The following is a 20,353-nucleotide window of genomic DNA, read 5'->3' on the forward strand; positions in this document are numbered from 1 at the left end:
TGTGTGTGTGTGTGTGTGTGTGTGTGTAAGAGAGAGTAGAGCGTGAGAGCTCGCATGGGAGTGTGTGTGCATTGTGTGTACTACACATAAATATTACTGCTGAGACCAAGTCCTTATTAATGGCCATTACACATGCTACGTCGGCAACCTAGTCCCATTGGAGTGCCACTGCCAGGCCATCTCTGGAGGAGCATTAGAGCCAAACCCAGCAGTCTGGGGGCTAAATATAGCAGCAGGGTCGTCTGACTCCGCACCCAGAATAGACTGACCCAACCCAGCCTGTCCTGGCCCACGCTCTGACAGCCATGCTGCATGTCAACAGCTCCCTCACAGCCCTGTCCATCACTCACAGCCCTGTCCATCTGCACAGGGGCTGTGTCCCAAATAGCACCCCATTCCCTATATAGTGCACGACTATTGACTAGGGCCATAGGAAATATGGTCCCATTTGGGACACCCATACAGATTAGGGTTGAATGGCGGGAAACCGTTTACCGAGATTTACTGCCTAAAACCACTCCCTTTTCCCGGGATGATAATAAGAAATTATTAATATGAAGAGAATAGCGTGAAAATGTAACTGAAAATATGCGACCGTCTAAATCTGGCTCCTCTACGCCCTCTGCATGATGAATCATCAACGCTCAGGGTGGAGACAGACAGCCCATCTCAGTACGGAGCGCAGTTCACAATGCCTGTAGACCTCTCTCATCATGGTAACTTCATTTCTTGTGACAGGTAGGCCTACATTTGCGGCAGCATAGTCTATGCTACGGTAATCTAAAAACCCGAATGTGCATCTAAATTGACCCATCTCCATCTAGCTTTCGGGGGTCAACTTAATTATTTTGTTGTAAAGATGCATTTCTTTTAAAAACAGCCCATCACTCGAATACAGCTGCTTTAAAATCAGTGGACGCGTGAGCACTCCGTCTTTCTCTCTCCATCAATTCCATTCCAATTGCATGCAAAATAAATAATCCGGTTCCAGATTAATATATAGCCCTATACACACACAGATATATTCATATATAAACAGAGAGAGATATATACATCTATGTCCTAGCCTACCTCTAAGGTAACAAATGCTATCCAGTATTAGCCTTATATTTAGCTAATTAATGACGGATGCATATTATGCATAATAAGCGTCGAACTCATAGCCTCCGTCTCTTGCGCAATATTCACACACACCTGTGCTCCGCTTGCATCTCTCCTTAAAAAAGGCTTCTTAGCTCTTAGAGTCCCATGCAGGAAAAGCTAGACTAAAATAGCTTGCTGGACATTTATTTTTGCATTTCTTATACCAATAGACTATTCGAAGAGGGACGCAAGCTCTTGTTTGTTGAATGTTAAATACAGCAGCCAATATAACCCAAGGGTAGTTTGAAAGAAGAACGAACGCGCGATGGCGGTAGGCTATAGCCGTTATTTCGTTAGACCCATAGGCTAACCATTCAATATTTGTGAAGAGAAGTGAAAGCCTTCTGTGTCTAATTCTAGTCCTATTTATTCAAGGATGTCATTAGAATAAGGACATTGAAACTTATTTCATTTAGGGTAACAGTTGAAAGCGAGGAAGGAATAAAGTAACAAGAGAGAGAGAGAAAGGAGGAAGGCTAATAACAGGGGAAATATTATGAAAGATATACAGTACCAGTCAAAACTTGACACAACTACTCATTCAAGTTTTTAAAAATGTTTTACCACTTTCTACATTGTACAATAATAGTGAAGACGTCAAAACTAAGCAAAAAAAAGGGTTATCGAAATATTTTATATTGGAGATTCTTCAAAGTAGCCACCTTTTGCTTGACAGCCTTGCACACGCTTGACATTCTCTCAACCAGCTTCACCTGGAATGTTTTCTCAACTGTCTTATTTTACAGACCCATGCCTTGTGCCGGTTGTGATAGGAAAGCAGGCTGGGGATTGACGAGCCCTCTGCCTTTCAGTTACTGGTGTCACCAATGAAAGGGGTCCCGATGTTTCTAGTTAAAGTGAACGCGTAATGGGATAACTACTGCATGCTGGCAGTAGCCCAGTCTGTAGAAGAGTAGCCTACTCTGGGCAGATATTTAGGTAGGTGTAAAATGACTAAATGAAACATACCTGCTGCTGTTGAGGATACTGCATTCCACTCATGCCCACTTGACCCCTCCCGTGCATTCCCATTGGATAGCGGTGAGGAGAAGGCGATCCGTATGGCTGGCCAGGGTAAGACCCGCCCCCGCCCTGTTGTTGCTGGGAGTAAGGGTTGTTGCCTATGCCGTAGAGCTGAGAACGCTTCATGGCCATGGCGTCCATGGGTGGCACCTAACAGAGAGAGAGAGGATGAGTTGGAACATGGTAGGGCTTGTGTTATAAACAGTTAACAGTTGAGGTTATAGCTTGCAAATTTAAAATGTCTCTCTTAAACTGGGCATACACTACACAACTTCTAAAATCTTAACTTCGATGTGCTCACATTTCCAGATGTCCTTGTCCCAAATCTTTCATTCCATCCATACTCAACTACAGGACAGGGGGTGCTCACATTCCCTAGGTAATCCTGCCCTGGTTTCTCAGTTGTCGTAGGAAATAAATGCAGACACAAACAGTGATCTGCTTTATTAGTGTGCAGATTATTATGTGGCATAATATCACAAAAAGGAGACAAGAGGTTTTATTGATTTTACCTTGATTTAACTAGGCAAGTCAGTTAAGAACAAATTCTTATTTTCAATGACGGCCTAGGAACAGTGGGTTAACTGCCTTGTTCAGGGGCAGAACAACAGATTTTTACCTTGGGGATTTGATCTTGCAACCTTTCGGTTACTAGTCCAACGCTCTAACCACTAGACTACCTGCTGCCCCGAGGTGCAGAATAAGGAATCATCTTTTTGGTTTCTGTCATGGTAGGATGCAAATGTAGTATTGGTGGAGTTCGTTTTGCAAGGCCCGGTGCCCCGTGTGGGTGGAGATTTTGTTTATGGAATGGTCTAAAATGAGCAAACGCCACCCATCCGGCGCACCGGGCAATGTAAAATGAACCCATTGAAAAGGCAGCCATGTTCTCTCCACAGTGCCACCAATCACACATTTATTTTTGCAATTTTTGGCAATTTTCAGTTAGGACTTGCCAAAGAAAAATGATAGCAACATGGTCCAATCCTGACTATCAATACTCAAATTCCAGTATGAAAGCTGCCCAGTATTGAAGTAGACCTATTCCCCATGTCCTGCAAACTACAAAAGTATTTTTTTTATATCTCAATGAAATCAGCGCTCTCCATCACTTCAGCAGAGCCCAATCAACTGGCATGAGGATGGCAGACATGGGTCTAGTGGTTGGTAAAGATATCCAGGCTAATGTGCCGTCAAGTGCTTTGGGAGTCAGGTTATTCTCGAGAGACTCGGCAAGCTGTGCCAAAAAAAAAAATTCAAGCAAATCTTTTTATGTCACTGCCAAGTTCAGGCCAATTGAAGCACCACTTACAGAAACTGTGAGCAAATCGAGAAAGCCTGAGAGGCCACTTTAAACGAGCAGTCTAAGTGTCAGCAGTCATGCCTGGGCACCCTGAGTTAACACACACGGGTAAGGTAGACAGCCTATTCTGGGGGGAAAAAATGGGGGGGGGAAACTCAGAAGGGATTCTCATCAATGAAAGCATGTGGAGGATGTTGCACTAACATTGTCTTTTGTAAAATTACTGTACACCTGGCAGCGTCCAAATTAAATCAATTATTGTTGGGACTAAGAAACAAAAAGACCAAAGCAAACACCAATCAAATTTACATTTCCCAGAATCCAGCATGGTAAACACAAATGGCTAACAGTTGAAAAAGAAAAACATCAACTAAACATGATCTTGACTGCAGGATCAGTTTTAATCCCAAAGACCCAAACTCTACACCTTTTAGACCAAACAAGTACACAACACACTAATGAGGTCGAAAGCAAAATAAAACATGTAACCCACCTCCATGGGTGCTTCCGGTGTATACGGTGAAAAACACTGCTGCTTCTTTATGGGACCAAACTCTTCAAAACTTTTTTTTTTTTATTAAATTTTTTTCAAAGTGTAAAACAAAGATCAGCCCGTAAATGAAGGCAGCTGAAGTCTGACACCCGTGAGGGTGAAAGAGTCAATTGACAGACTTGTTGGGGAATGTTTGGCTAGCCTAGCTATAAACTTAGCTGGTTATCTACCTTGAACGGCAATAACAGAAACACTTAACTGCTAAAACATACGGACTCCGGTAGAAATCTACGCAGTGGTGAGAAAAGCATGGAGCCGAATTTATCAAAGAAAGAAAGTGCCAATAGCATGGACAATCTCATGGAGATAAGGAGCCTAGGTACAAAGATGGAAAAAAGATTGACAAAATGAAGGTGAGTATTGAAAAAGGAATGAATAGTAAAGTTGACAGCTTACGTGCATCTTTGGAGAAAGCCATTCAGCATAATCATACAGCTATGCTGACTCAACTGGAGAAAAATAACAAGCAGCTACAAGACCGCATAGCTCTTGAAGTTGGACGTCTGGAGTCCTGTGTAGAATTCCTAGAATAGGTACCGCCAAATCAAAGTTCGACCCAGACGTGTCTATCATAGTGGCAGGACTGCCAGCTGATGAAAAATCTCCAAAGTGAACCAGTTGATATCGGTTGGCCTAGGCTGCAAAACAGGTGATTGCAGTTGAGAGGATGAGGGAGAGAGGTAATGGTCCCGGGGTTGTGAAGGTGAAGTTTCTGTCCGTGGAGGAGAAAGTAACTCTGTTATGGGAAAAACAAAAGCTTGCGAGGCCATCCTGATCATGACAAAGTCTTCCTTCGATCAGCCAAGTCCCACACCGATCGCCTTATAGAACTGCTCTTCAAGACGCTGCTGGGGGAAATAACAGGAGGAAAGGACTATTTCGTCACGGGAAGTGGGCGGGTCATGAAACGAGATCAACCAGAGGGACATGTATGGTATGGACACAACAGAAAAACTATTGTGAAAGCCCTAGGGGTTCTGGGGGAGTGGGAATGTGTGTAAAGTTGTTTTTCATGCTATTCTCCACCTGAACAGTCTACGTGGGTTAGAGATACATCCTCCTTCTATAGTCATTTGTTAAGTCAAGTATACCTATAAACAGAAGCAGATGCTATTTACATATGTGGGGATCTTAATAACTTCTTATGGCTGGGGGCGCTATTTTCACGTTCGGATGAAAAGCGTGCCCAGAGTAAATTGCCTGCTACTCAGGCCCAGAAGCTAAGATATGCATATTATTAGTAGATTTGGATAGAAAACACTCTGAAGTTTCTAAAAACTGGTTTGAATGATGTCTGTGAGTATAAACGAACTCATATGGCAGGCAGCAACTGAGAAAAAATCCAACCAGAAAGTGGGAAATCTGAGGTTTGTAGGTTTTCAAGTCTTTGCCTATCCAAGATAGTGTACATTTGGTCCAATTGCACTTCCTAGGGCTTCCACTAGATGTCAACAGTCTTTAGAACCGTGTTTCAGGCTTCTACTGTGAAGGGGGAGGGAATAAGAGCAGTTTGACTAAGGGGTCTGAACATTATTGAAGATTTATGATAAAAACATCCTAAAGATTGATTCTATACATCGTTTGACATGTTTCTACGAACTGTAATAGAACTTTGAGGAGGTATTTGGACATAAATGATGGACTTTATAGAACAAAACAAACATTTATTGTGGAACTGGGATTCCTCGGAGTGCATTCAGATGAAGACCATCAAAGGTAAGTGAATATTTATAATGCTGTTTCTGACTTCTGTTGACTCCACAACATGGCGGGTATCTGTATGGCTTGTTTTGGTCTCCGAGCGCTGTACTCAGATTATTCCATGGTGTGCTTTTGCTGTAAAACTTTTTTGAAATATGACACAGCAGCGTTGCATTAAGAGAAGTATATCTTTAATTCCATGCATAACACTAGTATTTTCCTTAACATTTATGATGAGTATTCCTGTAAATTGATGTGGCTCTCTGCAAAATCACTGGATGTTTTGGAAGCAAAACATTACTGAACATAACGCGCCAATGTAAACTGAGATTTTTGGATATAAATATGAACTTTATCAAACAAAACATACATGTATTGTGTAAAATGAAGTCCTATGAGTGCCATCTGATGAAGAGCAAAGGTTAGTGATTCATTTTATCTCTATTTCTGCTTTTTGTGACTCCTCTCTTTGGCTAGAAAAATGGCTGTGTTTATGTGACTAGGCGCTGACCTAATATAAATCGCATGGTATGCTTTCGTCGTAAAGCCTTTTTGAAATCGGACACTTGTTGTGGGATTAACAACAAGTTTATCTTTAAAATGTTGTATAATACTTGTTATGTTTGAGGAATTTTAATTATGAGATTTCTGTTGTTTGAATTTGGCGCCCTGCACTTTCACTGGCTGTTGTCAAATCGATCCCGTTAACAGTCAAATTGGGAGGTTAGATGACTATATAAATGATATTGATGATATTACATGGCCTGTTGCTTTGGATTACTTTGTTAATCATCATGGGGAAAACCAAGAATTCCTTCAGGACTCTAACATGTGTATAATTAATGGAAGGATATGCCCCTTAAGCGATAACTTTACATTCATACAGTATCTGTCAAAGGAAAAGCTGTGATAGTCGTGGAGGGTAACTATGCAGTCTGTCTAGAAACTTGTTTGGCATTTAAGGTCTCATCTCCTACACAGATGGTTGAAGAATGCAGATGTTTTGACTTAAACTGGAGAGAAAAAGTAGACTTCCTGATTACTCTTTTATCCATGATATTTTCTGGTTGGCCACAAACCTTCTCAGCCAGGTATTACTGTGCATCATTCGGAGCAAATGATACAGGCTTAAATGTAATTAAAGAAAAGTGCCAAATGACTTTCTATGTTCTGAAATGGCATGTAGAGCTCTGGTGAAACTCATCAAAACCCTGCAAAGATTCCAAGAAACAACATTTGATTTAGATGTGTGGTATGACAAAATGTGATATTATATACTCTGAAAGCCTTATTGGAATGACTAGTTAAGGGATCCATGGTCAGTAAAATGCTGACCACACCGCTTGCATCACATGCGCGAGCGTTGCAAAATAAAAGTACACATACATGTTATTCAATCATTGCACCCACACCGCTCGCGCGCCTCTTGCATAGCCTGGCGCTAAAATAGAACTTGGTTCTATTTGTGACGCTTGATGCGCTGCAAGTCCCATCTCTCCCATCTCCTCATTGGTTTTTGAGGAGCATATACCCACGTGGGTGAATGAAAGATGAACTGAGGTCCACACTGCAGTTGGTAGTGGTAATGCACCTTAAAGTTGGTTGCCAACCGCCATATAAAGTCCAAAGAAGAAGAAGCCTGAAGGAAACTAACTCGGTTTACCCTTTTACCTGTGGATTAATTGTCAGAGTAGATGACCTTGTGCATTTCAGGTAAAATAATAACCCAATGTTTATATCCTAGGACAAATTAGCTAGCAACAGCAAGCTAGCTAGCTAAATTGCCATCAATGTTTAATGCTTTTCGACCTGTCACCAAATTAATATAGTTGGTTCAGACTTCGTTTTGATATTTCAACCTCCGTGTCCCAATTGCGTCTGGGGTGGGTGGACAAAAAAAATCAACATGCGGGAGTAGGCGCGCGAGCGGTCTGGTCAGCATGTCATACACAAAGCTGAATACTTATTTGTACAGTGTAAAGATATAAATACAAGATAACATTATAGGAAGGAATTTAAGAAAAACCAGCATGTTTGACTGTGCCAATTCAAACGGAGATATCAGAGAGGGCAGTTATTACACCTTGAAGAGACTTATTTTCTACCTTTAGTCAGTTAGGAACAAATTCTTATTTTCAATGATGGCCTAGGAACAGTGAGTTAATAACTGCCTTGTTCAGGGGCAGAATGACAGATTTTTTTTACCTTGTCGGCTTGGGGATTCGATCTTGCAACCTTTCGGTTACTAGTCCAACGCTCTAACCATTAGGCTACCTGCCGCCAGTTACAGGAATCCTCAACAGTTTGAGCCAAATAAACAAGTTAGGACCAACACGACATGAGAAAATTCCAATGAAAGTCAGGGAATAGCAGGGGGGGGGGGGGGGGGTGAACTCTGATATTACACAGGTACTTAATTAAGGAGTGGGAGAAAGTGGTTTGCTAGTTTGTTCTCAGGTAACAAAAATGTGGCATATTTTGAGGAAGAATTTTATAAAGACATATGTTCCCTGAGAACTAAAATGCAAAGTACAATGTTAAAACCGTCTGATCAACACAGAGGTGGAAAAAGTACACAATTCTCATACTTGAGTAAAAATAAAGATATCTTAATATAAAATAACTCAAGTAAAAGTCTAAAAGGTATCAGATTTGAAATGCACTTAAGTAGTGGTGGAAAAAAATACTACATTTTCATACTTGAGTAAAAGTAAAGTAAATGCTATACATCAAATTCCTTACATTTAATAAACCAGACAGCACAATTTCCTTTTTTATTACTTTTGACAGCCAAGGGCACACTCCAACACAATTTACAAAGGAAGCGTTTATGTTTAGTGAGTCCACCAGATCAGAGGCAGTAGGGATGACCAGGGACGTTCTCTTGAGAAGTGTGTGAACTGGACCTTTTTCCATGTACTGCTAAGCATTCAAAATGCAATTAGAACTTTTGAGTGTCATGTATGGAGTAAAAAGTACATCATTTTCTTTAGGAACGTAGTGAAGTAAAAATACTAGAAAAGTAAAGTACAGAAACCCCCAAAAACGACTTATGTAGTACTTCAAAGTCTTTTTAAAGTACTTTACACCACTGAATACACAGTGCATTCGGAAAGTATTCAGACCCCTTGACTTTTCCCACATTGTTACATTACAGCCTTATTCTAAAATGGATTAAAAAATAAAATCATAATCCTCAGCGATCTACACACAACACACTATAATGACAAAGCAAAAACTGCAAATGTATTAATAGAAATGCCTTTACAAAGTATTCAGACACTTTGCTATGACACTCAAAACTGAGCACAGGTGTATCCTGTTTCCATTGAACATCCTTGAGATGTTTCTACATCTTGGAGTCCACCTGTGGTAAATTAGCATTGATTGGACATGATTTGGAAAGGCACACACCTGTCTATGTAAGGTGCCACAGTTGACAGTGCATGTCAGAGCAAAAACCAAGCCATGACCTCAAAGGAATTGTCCGTTAGAGCTCTGAGACAGGATTGTGTCGAGGCACAGATCTGGGAAAGGGTGCAAAAAAAATTCTGCAGCATTGAAGGTCCCTAAGACCACAGTGGCCTCAATCGTTCTTAAATGGAAGAAGTTTGGAACCAGCAAGACTCTTCCTAGATCTGAACGCCCAGTCAAACTGAGCAATCGGGGGAGAAGGGCCTTGGTCATGGAGGTGACCAAGAACATGATGGTCACTCTGACAGAGCTCTAGAGTTCCTCTGTGGAAATGGGAGAAACTTCTAGAAGGACAACCATCTCTGCAGCACCCCTGGACAGATGGAAGCCACTCCTCAGGAAAGGCCCATGGTAGCCCGCTTGAAGCTTACCAAAAGGCATCTAAAGAATCTCATACCATGAGAAACAAGATTCTCTGGTCTGATGAAGCAAAGATTGAACTCTATGGCCTGAACGCCAAGCATCACATCTCGGGGAAACCTGGCACCATCCCTATAGGGAAGCGTGGTGGTGGCAGCATCATGCTGTGGGGGAGTTTTTCAGCAGCAGAGACTGGGAGGCTAGTCAAACTCGAGGCAAAAGATGAACGGAGCCTGCTCCAGAGCTCTCAGGTTTACCTTCCAACAGGACAACAACCCTAAACACACAGCTAAGAAAAAACAGGAGTGGCTTCGGGACAACTCTCTGAATGTCCTTAAGTGGCCCAGCCAGAGCCCGGCCTTGAACCTGATCGAACATCTCTGGAGAGAACTGAAAATAGCTGTGCAGCAACGCTCTCCATCCAACCTGACAGAGCTTGAGAGGATCTGCAGAGAAGAATGGGAGAAACTCCCCAAATACAGGTGTGCCAAGCTTGTAGCATCATACCCATGACGTCTCAATGCTGTGAAGGTGCTTCAACAAAGTACTGAGTACTTAGGTAAGTGATATTCCAACAAATTATATTTGTAATAAATTTGCTAAAATTTATTTAAAAAAAATGTTTTTGCTTTTTATTATGGGGTATTGTATGTCGAGTGATGAGGGGGAAAAAACAATTGAATACATTTTGGAATAAGGCTGTAATGTAACAAAATGTGGAAAAAGTAATGGTGTCTGAAAACTTCCGACGGCACTGTATGTAACCCATACTTAAAGGAGCTTTTTCTGTGGCAGAAGTTAAGGTGATTGACGCTGCAAAAAAAAAATGGGAAAGTGTTTGACATTGAACTGCCTAATTAAGTTTTAAAATCCAAATTTGTTTTGACTACAGTACACTGCCATCCATAAGTCTATAGTAAATTCCATTCTGAAATCTTCAAAACAATGTGACTGAATTATAGAGGCATACGTTTATGAAGTACGGTCTATAAAATTATATTCATCCATCCTCAACAATAGGCTAATTACCTTTTGAGGATCAAAACATTCTAGGGGAAGAACAAAATTGTTTTGGTAAATCCAGAGCCTCTATAGATCATATCTTCTCCGTCTGTATTAAACAGACATAGATTACACAAAGCCTACTTTTGCATGTTTCAGTGGTCTTTCAGCCTATAGTTTGTTAAAGACAGGGGTTGATGGGAAATTGTATCATGCAATCCAGTCTCTTTACAAAGACCAATTGCTTGTGTGCGTGTTAATGAATATGGTACAGATTGGTTTCCCACACCCTCCGGTGTAAAACAAGGAGACGCCTTATGACCGACTTTGTTCGCTATGTTTATAAATTATTTGGCAAAATAATTTAAACTGTTAAATATTGGAGTAAAATAGCATTATCATAAGTATCCTTTTATATGCTGATGTTATTTTGATGGCAGAAACTGAACAAGACCTGCAGAAACGTTTAATTTGTATAGTGAATTGGTGTAAAAGATGGAGACTCGTGATCAACCAGACAAAAACACAGATAAAGCATTTTGTAAAACCAGGTACTAAAGAGAAGTGTTTTTCAGTTTTGTTTTGGTGAAGACATTGAGTTTACTAGTAATTATAAATATTTGGGTATTTTTATTGATGAACATATGACCTTTCTATACGGAACATCTGCCCTAGACGACTCTTGGGGGAGTTATAGGAGAAACAGAAACACTAAAGATATTGGTTATGCTACGTATTCCAAACTGTATCAGAGATGCGTGTGTCCTGTTCTGGAATATTCAGCACGAGTGCGGGGTGCTAAGAGGTATCTCAAAATCAAACATGTCCATAACAGAGCAGTACATTACTTTAGGTGTTCACAAGTTTGCACCTACACTTGCAATAACTGGGGACATGGGTTGGGAACCCTGTGAGGTGAGATGGAAGGCGTGTTTGGTGAGACTTTGGAATAGACTGTTGGATATGCCAACTGCCAGAATAGCTAGAAGGTAGGTAGCGGCAGGTAGCCTAGAGTGTTGGGCCAGTAACCGCAAGGTTGCAAGATCGAATCCCAGAGCTGACAAGGTAAAAAAAAAAATCTGTTGTTCTGCCCCTGAACAAGGCAGTTATCCCACTGTTCCCAGGCTGTCATTGTAAATAAGATTTTGTTCTTAACTGACCTGCCTAGTTAAATAAATAACGTTTTTCAATGGGATCTATCCATAGGCAACTGAACTGAAGCCTGGGCAACTGAAATGTCAGACTTTTTCAAACGTGACTGAACATCTGTACAAAAACCAAATCAAGGGAAACATTGATATTATCAGAAAACAACTTGATGCAATATTTCAAAAATGATTAGAGGAGACTAATCATAAACCTAAATTGACAACTTTTTGTTTGATTAAGGGTCAATTCATGTGTGTGAGATATATTATGTATAACCTACCTAAAAGCAAGAGATCGCTATGTGCACAGGTAAGATCAGGGATATTGCCTCTGCATATTGAAACAGGTCGGTAATGTGGCGAAATGGAAGAGAAAAGACCTCGTATTGTGACCTCGAAGAAATAGAGAATGAAGCTCATTTTATCCTCTATTGGCCTATCTACCATGGTATATGCTTGCTCTTAATCCAGAAAGCACACCAGATACACCCTGGCATCTGTATATGTTATGTATGATTGTTATGTTATGTACATAAGCACAGTACCATTCAGAAATTGACACACCTACTCATTAAAGGGTTTTTCTTTATTTTACTATTTTCTACATTGTAGAATAATAGTTAAGACATCAACTCTGAAATAACACATATGAAACCATGTAGTAACCAAAAAAAGTGTTAAATAAAACAAATATATTTTATGAGATTCTTCAAAGTAGTCACCCTTTGCCTTGAGAGCTTTGCACACTCTTAGCTTTCTCTCAACCAGCTTCATGAGGTAGTCACCTGGAATGCACTTCAATTAACAGGTGTGCCTTGTTAAAAGTTCATTTGTGGAATTTCTTTACCTCTTAATGCGTTTGAGCCAATCAGTTGTGTTGTGACATGGTAGGGGTGGGTATACAGAAGATAGCCCTATTTGGTAAAAGACCAAGTCCATATTATGGCAGGAATAGCTCAAACAAGCAAAGAGAAACAGCCAATCATTACTGTAAGACACGTTTCTTTGAAAGTTTCTTCAAGTGCAGTTGCAAAAACCATCAGGCGCTATGATGAAACTGGCTCTCATGAGGACCGCCACAGGAAAGGAAGACAAAGTCCGCTCTGCTGCAGAGGATAAGTTCATTAGAGTTACCAGCCTTTGATTGCAGCCCAAATAAATCAAATCGATTTTTATTTGTCACATGGCCGAATACAAGCCCTGAACCATCAATGCAGTTTTAAGAAAAAAATTGAAATAACAAATAATTAAGGCGCAGCAATAAAATAAACAGTAGCGAGGCTATATGCAGGGGGTTCCGGTACAGATTCAATGTGCGGGGGCACCGGTTAGTCAAGGTAATTGAGGTAATATGCACTCGTATGTAGAGGTAAAGTGACTATGCATGGATAATAAACAGTAGCAGCAGCATAAAAATGGGGGCTGGGGTGGGGACAATGCAAATATTCCGGGTAGCCATGTGATTAACTGTTCAAGTGTCTCATGGCTTGGGGGGGGCGGGGGGGTAGAAGCTGTTAAGCATTTTTTTATTATTATTATTTTTTAATCGCCTGCCGTGCAGTAGCAGAGAGAACAGTCTATGACTAGGGTGGCTGGAGTCCTTGGCAATTTATTGGACCTTCCTCTGACACCACCTGGTATAGAGTTCCTGGATGGCAGAAAGCTTGGCCCCAGTGATGTACTGGGCCGTACACACTACCCTCTGCAGTTGCCATACCAGGCGGTGATACAACCAGTCAGAATGCCCTCGATGGTGCAGATGCTTCAGAGTTCAAAAGACATATCAACATCAACTGTTCAGAGGAGACTGCGTGAATTTGTATTTATTATGGATCCCCATTACTCTTCCTGGGGTTCAGCAAAATTAAGGTAGTTTATACAATTTTAAAACATTACAATACATTCACAACACACTGTGTGCCCTCAGGCCTCTACTCCACCACATATCTACATTACTAAATCCACGTGTATGTATAGTGCATATGTTATCGTGTGTGCATGCATGTGTCTGTGCCAATGTTTGGGTTGCTGCACAGTCCACGCTGTTCCATAAGGTGTTTATTTAAATCAAATTTTCCTGCTTGCGTCAGTTACTTGATGTGGAATAGAGTTCCATGTAGTACTGTGTGCCAGGCCTTCATGGTCAAATTGCGGCAAAGAAACCACTACTAAAGGACACCAATAAGAAGAAGAGACTTGCTTGAGCCAAGAAACACAAGCAATGGACATTAGACCGGTGGAAATCTGTCCTTTGGTCTGATGGGTCCAGATTTTTGGTTGCAACCGTCGTGTCTTTGTGAGACGCAGAGTAGATGAACAGATGACCTCTGTATGTGTGGTTCCCACCGTGAAGCATGGAGGTGGCGTGATGGTGCTTTGCCGATGACACTGTCAGTGACTTATTTAGAATTCAAGGCACACTTAACCAGCATGGCTACCACAGCATTCTGCAGCGATAGGCCATCCCATCTGGTTTGCGCTTAATGGTACTATCATTTGTTTTTCAACAGGACAAACACACCTCCAGGCTGTGTATGGGCTATTTGACCAAGAAGGAGAGTGATGGAGTGCTTCATCAGATAACTTGGCTTCCACAATCACCCGAACCCAACCCAATTGAGATGGTTTGGGATGAGTTGGACCGCAGAGTGACGGAAAAGCAGCCAACAAGTGCTCAGCATATGTGGGAACTCCTTCAAGACTGTTGGAAAAGCATTCCTAATGAAGCTGGTTTAGAGAATGCCAAGAGTAGAAGTAGGCCTATAGGCTACCTGGCCTGCACACAAATGTAAGCATATAAAATGTGCCAATTTGGGGATCTGATAGTATTTCTGATTGGCTTAACACACCACCACTAATAAGCTGTGGAACTTCACAAAGTAATGTTTTCTTCACGTCAAACAGCAAGCAAACAAAGTCTGTTTTTACATCCATCGAGAATGACAATTGTATTTGAAAAACAACTGTGTGAAAAAGGACAAATGTCATGCTCTGATCCAGTGGAAACGTCATAAAATAGACCTACCCAATTACTTCTTATCCGTTGCGCAAATAGTCTACAGCTGTGTCTGTCCTGAGCTTACTGGTGTGGGAAACTGAGGGCACAGAATATTTTATTCAATGTTTGCTAGTTTGCTAGCATGAGCTTCAGGCCAGATCCAAGTTAATAGTTGATACAATGTTTCAAGTTCATTGAAGATATCCTATAAATCACATTGGCCTATTACTTCTTTTAGGATATTTTCTGCCTGCAGGCTGCAATGTTTTTATTTGTTGGCTTTATGTAGGCTATTTACAGTTGGCAATGATACTTTTTAGGTTTGTATCATTTTAATTTAGTTTCGGGTAGAATTTTGTTTAGCCACATGACAATGATTGAGATACAAATATGTTATTATAAGTTCAACTCTTTCATGAAGATGTGCATATGAAAACCATAACTGGCACGCAGATCGGTAGAAATGGTAAGATAAATTGGCATGCCACATGATAAAGGTTGCCGACTCCTCATGTAGCCTATTACCGATAACTTCAGGAGAGTAACCGCAGAATCTGCAAACGCCAGTAGGAGGATAGTCGGGTTACGTTTAACTTGATCTTTGGCTCCCTCAAGTAATGTGTGTCTTATTTTAAACAATGCGCGTAAAGCATCAGACAAGCTCAATGCGTATATAGTTCATTTTATTAAAATACATAGGGTGTCTCTTCATGGAGAAATACACATTTGAGAATTTTGACCAACCGATTGGTTGAAAGAACAGGTGACTTTCGGTTGAATAAGATCTTTTTTTTTGGTCCGGGACAGCCCTAAATTTTAGACAAAGCCTTTTCAAAACAAAAAAAATAGGGCCACCTCCTCCGATAACCAGCGCAATTCGGACAGAACTATGATAAATATGCCAGCAGTGTAAAAAGAGTTTTGAACATCCAATGTCAGGTTTGTCTGACTCAAAGTCATGGGACGAACCCTCTCTAACCCACAATGAAGTGGCCAACGCACTGACGTCCAGGCTTGTCATGAATAGAACCATCCTGCACATTATAGGCATTAAATCTCTGCATTTAGCAGATCATCTTGCTATAGGCCTATATCCACAAACGGCATCTTTGTTGTAAATATACCCACTTGATTTGTCAAAATATACCATAACTAAATCGTTTGATAGCATGGTCAAAGACCAAAGCGAGCGTCAAAGCTATTTCGGTGTCTCTCCCTCCGTATTTCTTCTGAAGCTCCAAGGTTTGTGTGCGCAAAGCCCGAATGAGAGCGAGCTGCTAGAAAAACAGGGCACGTCCTCTTTAATAAGCCTAATTTAAGATTCAATTACAATACCTCTGAAGAGCATTAACTTCCAAATTAGACATTTACTGTAGGCTTGTCAGTGACAGAATCTCAATCTGATGGAGACAGCGGGTATGAGCTGGTAAATACACAAAGAAGCGTCTATCTGAAACTTATTTTTTACACTGGTGTGAGGCAGAAATTAGTAGTGGGGAAACTAAGCTACAACACCAACATTTCCCAGAAAGAAAGCATGCCCACATTACAATAAGACAACGATGCTTTGAAACAGATTTTTAGAGCAGGTTGTCACAGGGCAGGCCTGACCAGTGCAAGTGCATGCTCCTGCTGAGGTAAATAGCTGGCTGATGGCGGGCTCAGGCACATGGCTAATCTGCATGTGTGAAGGTCAGGGCTCAACCACTATGGGAGGTGAGACCACATAATGGGCTCCCTGCCAAAAAAGCAGGATCACATCACTAGATAAATGAAGCAAGCAGCCAGAGTGTTAGAGATTTCATTACACAATGTAAACAGAACACAATCCTGAATCCTACCCCACACCATTACTGAAGGGATTAAGAAATTAGGCAAGAACACAGTAGACATCTCTATTTACATCTGCAGTGAAAATACACACATTTGATAGATGGTGAGAACCAATCAGATGCAATATTATGTAAACTAGGCAGTAGCTGTCAAATGTCACTCCACTTCTCAAACTTCCAAAGTACCCTCGGAAGTTGAAGCTGTATACCAGCCCAATATTGGACAACAGGAGCCTAACGCTACTCCTTAGCCCAAGGACCTTACATGTTCTGTTTAAAGTGCGAATTGGCGCTGGAAGCCAAAACAGCGTAAACTCTAAGTTAAATGTGAATCGATTCACAATTGCGGTATTGTTCTAGAAACATAAATCCCTCTACTTTCACATCAAAATAATTTCATAAATGCAGAATACACATACTATACACCGTTTTAACAGAGTTGCAGCCGACAGTATTGTCCACTGACAACACGTTTGTGGTGTCTGTCTTCCATTTACACACAGGTGTTCGGAGACTCAGACAGCCAATTAGCACAGGTAGTCTAAGTTTCCTGTAAGCAAGCGCTATAACATGGAAATATGGCCATGTGTGAACCCTAACCCTAAAAGGTGTGTATAAATTTAATGTATTATTCTTTGTCAATATATGAAAGATAAAGGTCCTTATGCTACCAAAACCGTACCACAGGCGATTCGTGTCAATGTTCAGACCAAGCGTCACAGCTCTTAATAAAATTCCCCCTACAGAATACGCCTTCCTCCAATGACTTACGTAATGGAACTGAAAGTCATGATCAAGAGCTAGCTGGATACCAGCCCTTGCAATCGCTCTAACCAATTGATTGCAACATGGGGACATAGCTAGCTACTAGCGTAATATATTCCTTAAAGGCGTTGGCAACTCTGTATGCACAATATGGGCCAAGGAGCATATCTAGCTAGCCAACGCGAGGCCCTCAAACTAGTGTTACAAAGCTAAATGTTATCAGGCTATTCTATAGCTAGCATATAACAAATTAGAGTGTATAATAGTTCGCTGGATATCAACAAACGAATGCTAGCGTTAGCTAGTAAGAATTATGCTTGTTCAACATACGTTGATATGCTTTTTGAGATTTGAAATGGATAACGTTACTTCAATAGCTCAGCAGTTGCACACATCCTGACCTGACTGTTAGCTAGATAGTCAGCCTTGCTAGCTAGCATGTCTGAATGCTAGGTAGAATGGTCCACGGTTTTTAAGCAAGCTAAACATTAGATGGAAGGGTCGACGATATTTTTTGTAAGTCCACAAGTTAAATGTTTTTAAATTAATCAGCATGCGAATGCATAAGTTTACTTGGAACTATGTATAGCTAAAGTGGTTTTAAAAATGTTGGAGCATAGACTATAGAAACTAGGAAGCAAACTAACTGAAACGGATCACTTTGTGGTCCCCAACCAGAAGCCACATTTAATGCCAACTTCAAGCAACCATAAACATAAGTTTGCTAACTGCCCATATGGCTGCTGAATTCATAAAATGACTGGATGTTATCCCCGCCTGCATGCTTGAATATATTATACAGTAGAATGTTAGGTACTGTAATGTAGCTACACAAATATGCGGTCAGACTCAGAGAAGACCTCTGATCCTAGCCGCACTGGCTGACAAATTCGCATAACGTTCGCTAACCTGTCTCTGACCATAGCTAAATTAATTTAGCTGGTTTATCTATGTAACGTTAGTTAACTACAAAACCGCCTGGAAAGCTTAGTTAGTTTGGCAAATTAGTAAAAAGTGACATATGAATGTATAATTTACCTGTGATCTGCCGCTTCCTTGTCCGTTGTTTCCAGGGCTCATGGCAGGGTGATTTCTTTGTTGTCCTCCCCAAACATGTGTAACTGGACCGTATTGGGGGTTTATGTCTTTGGTCAGCCCCATGCTTGATTGTTGTTGTTGTTGAGCAGAGGGATTAGTGTAATCTTGATAGCCACCGCCATAGCCCCGCATCATAGGACTCGGGGATGTCAGTAGCTGGTTTAGAGTTGGGGTAGCCCCCGAAGGATGTTGCTGAGTTTGCCCTGGAAATCTCTGAAACCCTCCAACATTAGCACCACCAGAAGAGGCAGCGGCCATGGCAGCTTTGCTATGATGAGCAGCAGCCGTGTTGCTGCCTAGGCCCATCATGTTGTTCCCCTGCCGAGAGGGACTCATCATCCCATATCCACTATTACCGTAGCCAGGTCGGTAAGTCGGGTAGTGGTTGTACGGGTTGTTGTGGTACCCTTCGTGAGAGTTTTGTTGAACTTGATCCATATTCTGTTGTACCGAATGCATTATCCCAGACCCAGGGCTTTGTTGTCCGCCATGTTGATCAAAGCAAGGCCCTCCTTTACCATTTCCATAATAACTATTAAACTCCGAAACTGAGCTGGTACCACTTTGGGACGGGTTGATGTTGTTATTCGTTGGTCCCGAACTGGCATGCTCGTACCTGCTGTCCAACCGGTCTTCCGTTTTGCTCGGTTGGTCGTCCTCATTTTTATTCAGCATTTCCTGTTGCTGATGGCGTTCGACTGTATTCCCTAAAACAACATTCCCTTTTCCTCCATGTTGGCGGTTTCCACTTTCTCCATGTTGGCGGTTTCCACTTTCTCCATGTAGCAACTGCTGGTTGTTGTTCTGAATTTGGCGTTGTTGGTGCTGAATGAATTGGTTGAATGGCTGTTGCTGAGGAGGTGTGTGGTGGAGAGATGGAGTATCTTCGCCACCAACATTTTTCACTTTATGACTCACAAACATTCCCGTCTCCATGCTAGAATTTGAAGTCGAAAAAGACGCCGATCTAGAATCTCTACTTTCCTTCTCACGTGGATTCGAATCGTTGTTTGCAGGAGAAGCTCGAGCTCTACTGGTCGGGTTCAGTTCATGGCGTTCTACATTATTCATAGCATGAACGCTAGTCCCATTTCCTACCCCAAGCACAGCTCCACCAACTACTCCAGACTTGCCAGATTTCAAATCTTGACTCAAGCTACTAGCTAAATTCGACCTTTTCTTACCATTTGATGTTGGGGCTGTTGCCACTTGTGCGGCCATGATCAAGTCCACATCTCAGGCATAAAGTCCAGTCGAGCTAGCAAGCTAACTGGCTAATGAAAAAAAGAGGAAGAAAAGCAGAACACAAAAGAAGCCAGACAGCTAACGTTAGCTAACAAGAAAACGACGTTAGCGTAAAATGAAAAAGCGCAAGAGTATCGAATATCCGCATAAATACCGTCCGTTAGAGCAAGCTCATGTTATACGTTTTCAGACAGACATGAAACTTTTTTCCTTCCATGTCTAACCCGGATACAGGCAAATGCCTTTTCTCTCCGAAGCCCCTAGCCCAGCATGGCATCAGCGAAAACAGCGAGCGTTGAGAATCAAGGGCTCGAGCCAACGATGGTGGATAAATCAAGATGTCTACTCAAGCAGTTTACCATTTGAAAAAATGGTCAAGGTTCCTGTCTGTGTAAGTGGGTGTTCCTTCTCTCGCGTGAGCATGCTTTCCCGCGTGAGACCAATGGTGGAGTTCGGTTTGCATGGCCAGGTGTCACGGGTGGGTGGAGATGCCTTGTAAGGACAGGGGTGAAAGTAAGGCAAAATACATATCAGGGTAAGCCATACTGGTAAAACATCAAACCAACAGTGCAGTTCAAGAAGAGTTAAGAAAATATTTACCAAATAAATGAAAGTAAAAAGTAACACAATAAAATAAAGAGGCTATGTACAGGGGGTACCGGTACTGAGTCAGTGTGCGGGGGTACAGGTTAGTTGAGGTAATTTGTC

The 20,353-nt window shown here is 41.5% G+C and overlaps 1 protein-coding gene across 6 annotated transcripts in view; it reads right to left on the reverse strand.

The window, feature by feature from the left end:
- arid1b (AT-rich interactive domain 1B) overlaps positions 1–20,020 on the reverse strand; it is a 121,556-nt gene extending 101,536 nt beyond the window's left edge. For 4 of the 6 annotated variants that reach the window (XM_070446574.1, XM_070446573.1, XM_070446572.1 and 1 more), the window contains exons 1-2: positions 18,341–20,018; positions 2,113–2,316 (exon numbers count right to left, since the gene is read on the reverse strand). In XM_070446574.1, coding sequence (XP_070302675.1) covers positions 2,113–2,316; positions 18,341–19,621 — 1,485 coding nt within the window. In that variant the 5' untranslated portion in view covers positions 19,622–20,018. Of the gene's footprint in view, positions 1–2,112; positions 2,317–18,340 lie in introns of all 6 variants that reach the window. The other 2 variants (XM_070446576.1, XM_070446575.1) reach the window with 2 other exon arrangements.
- Positions 20,021–20,353: the final 333 nt, after the last annotated feature.

The sequence above is a fragment of the Salvelinus sp. IW2-2015 genome, linkage group LG14, assembly GCF_002910315.2.
Source record: "Salvelinus sp. IW2-2015 linkage group LG14, ASM291031v2, whole genome shotgun sequence".
NCBI classification, from domain to species: Eukaryota; Metazoa; Chordata; class Actinopteri; order Salmoniformes; family Salmonidae; genus Salvelinus; species Salvelinus sp. IW2-2015.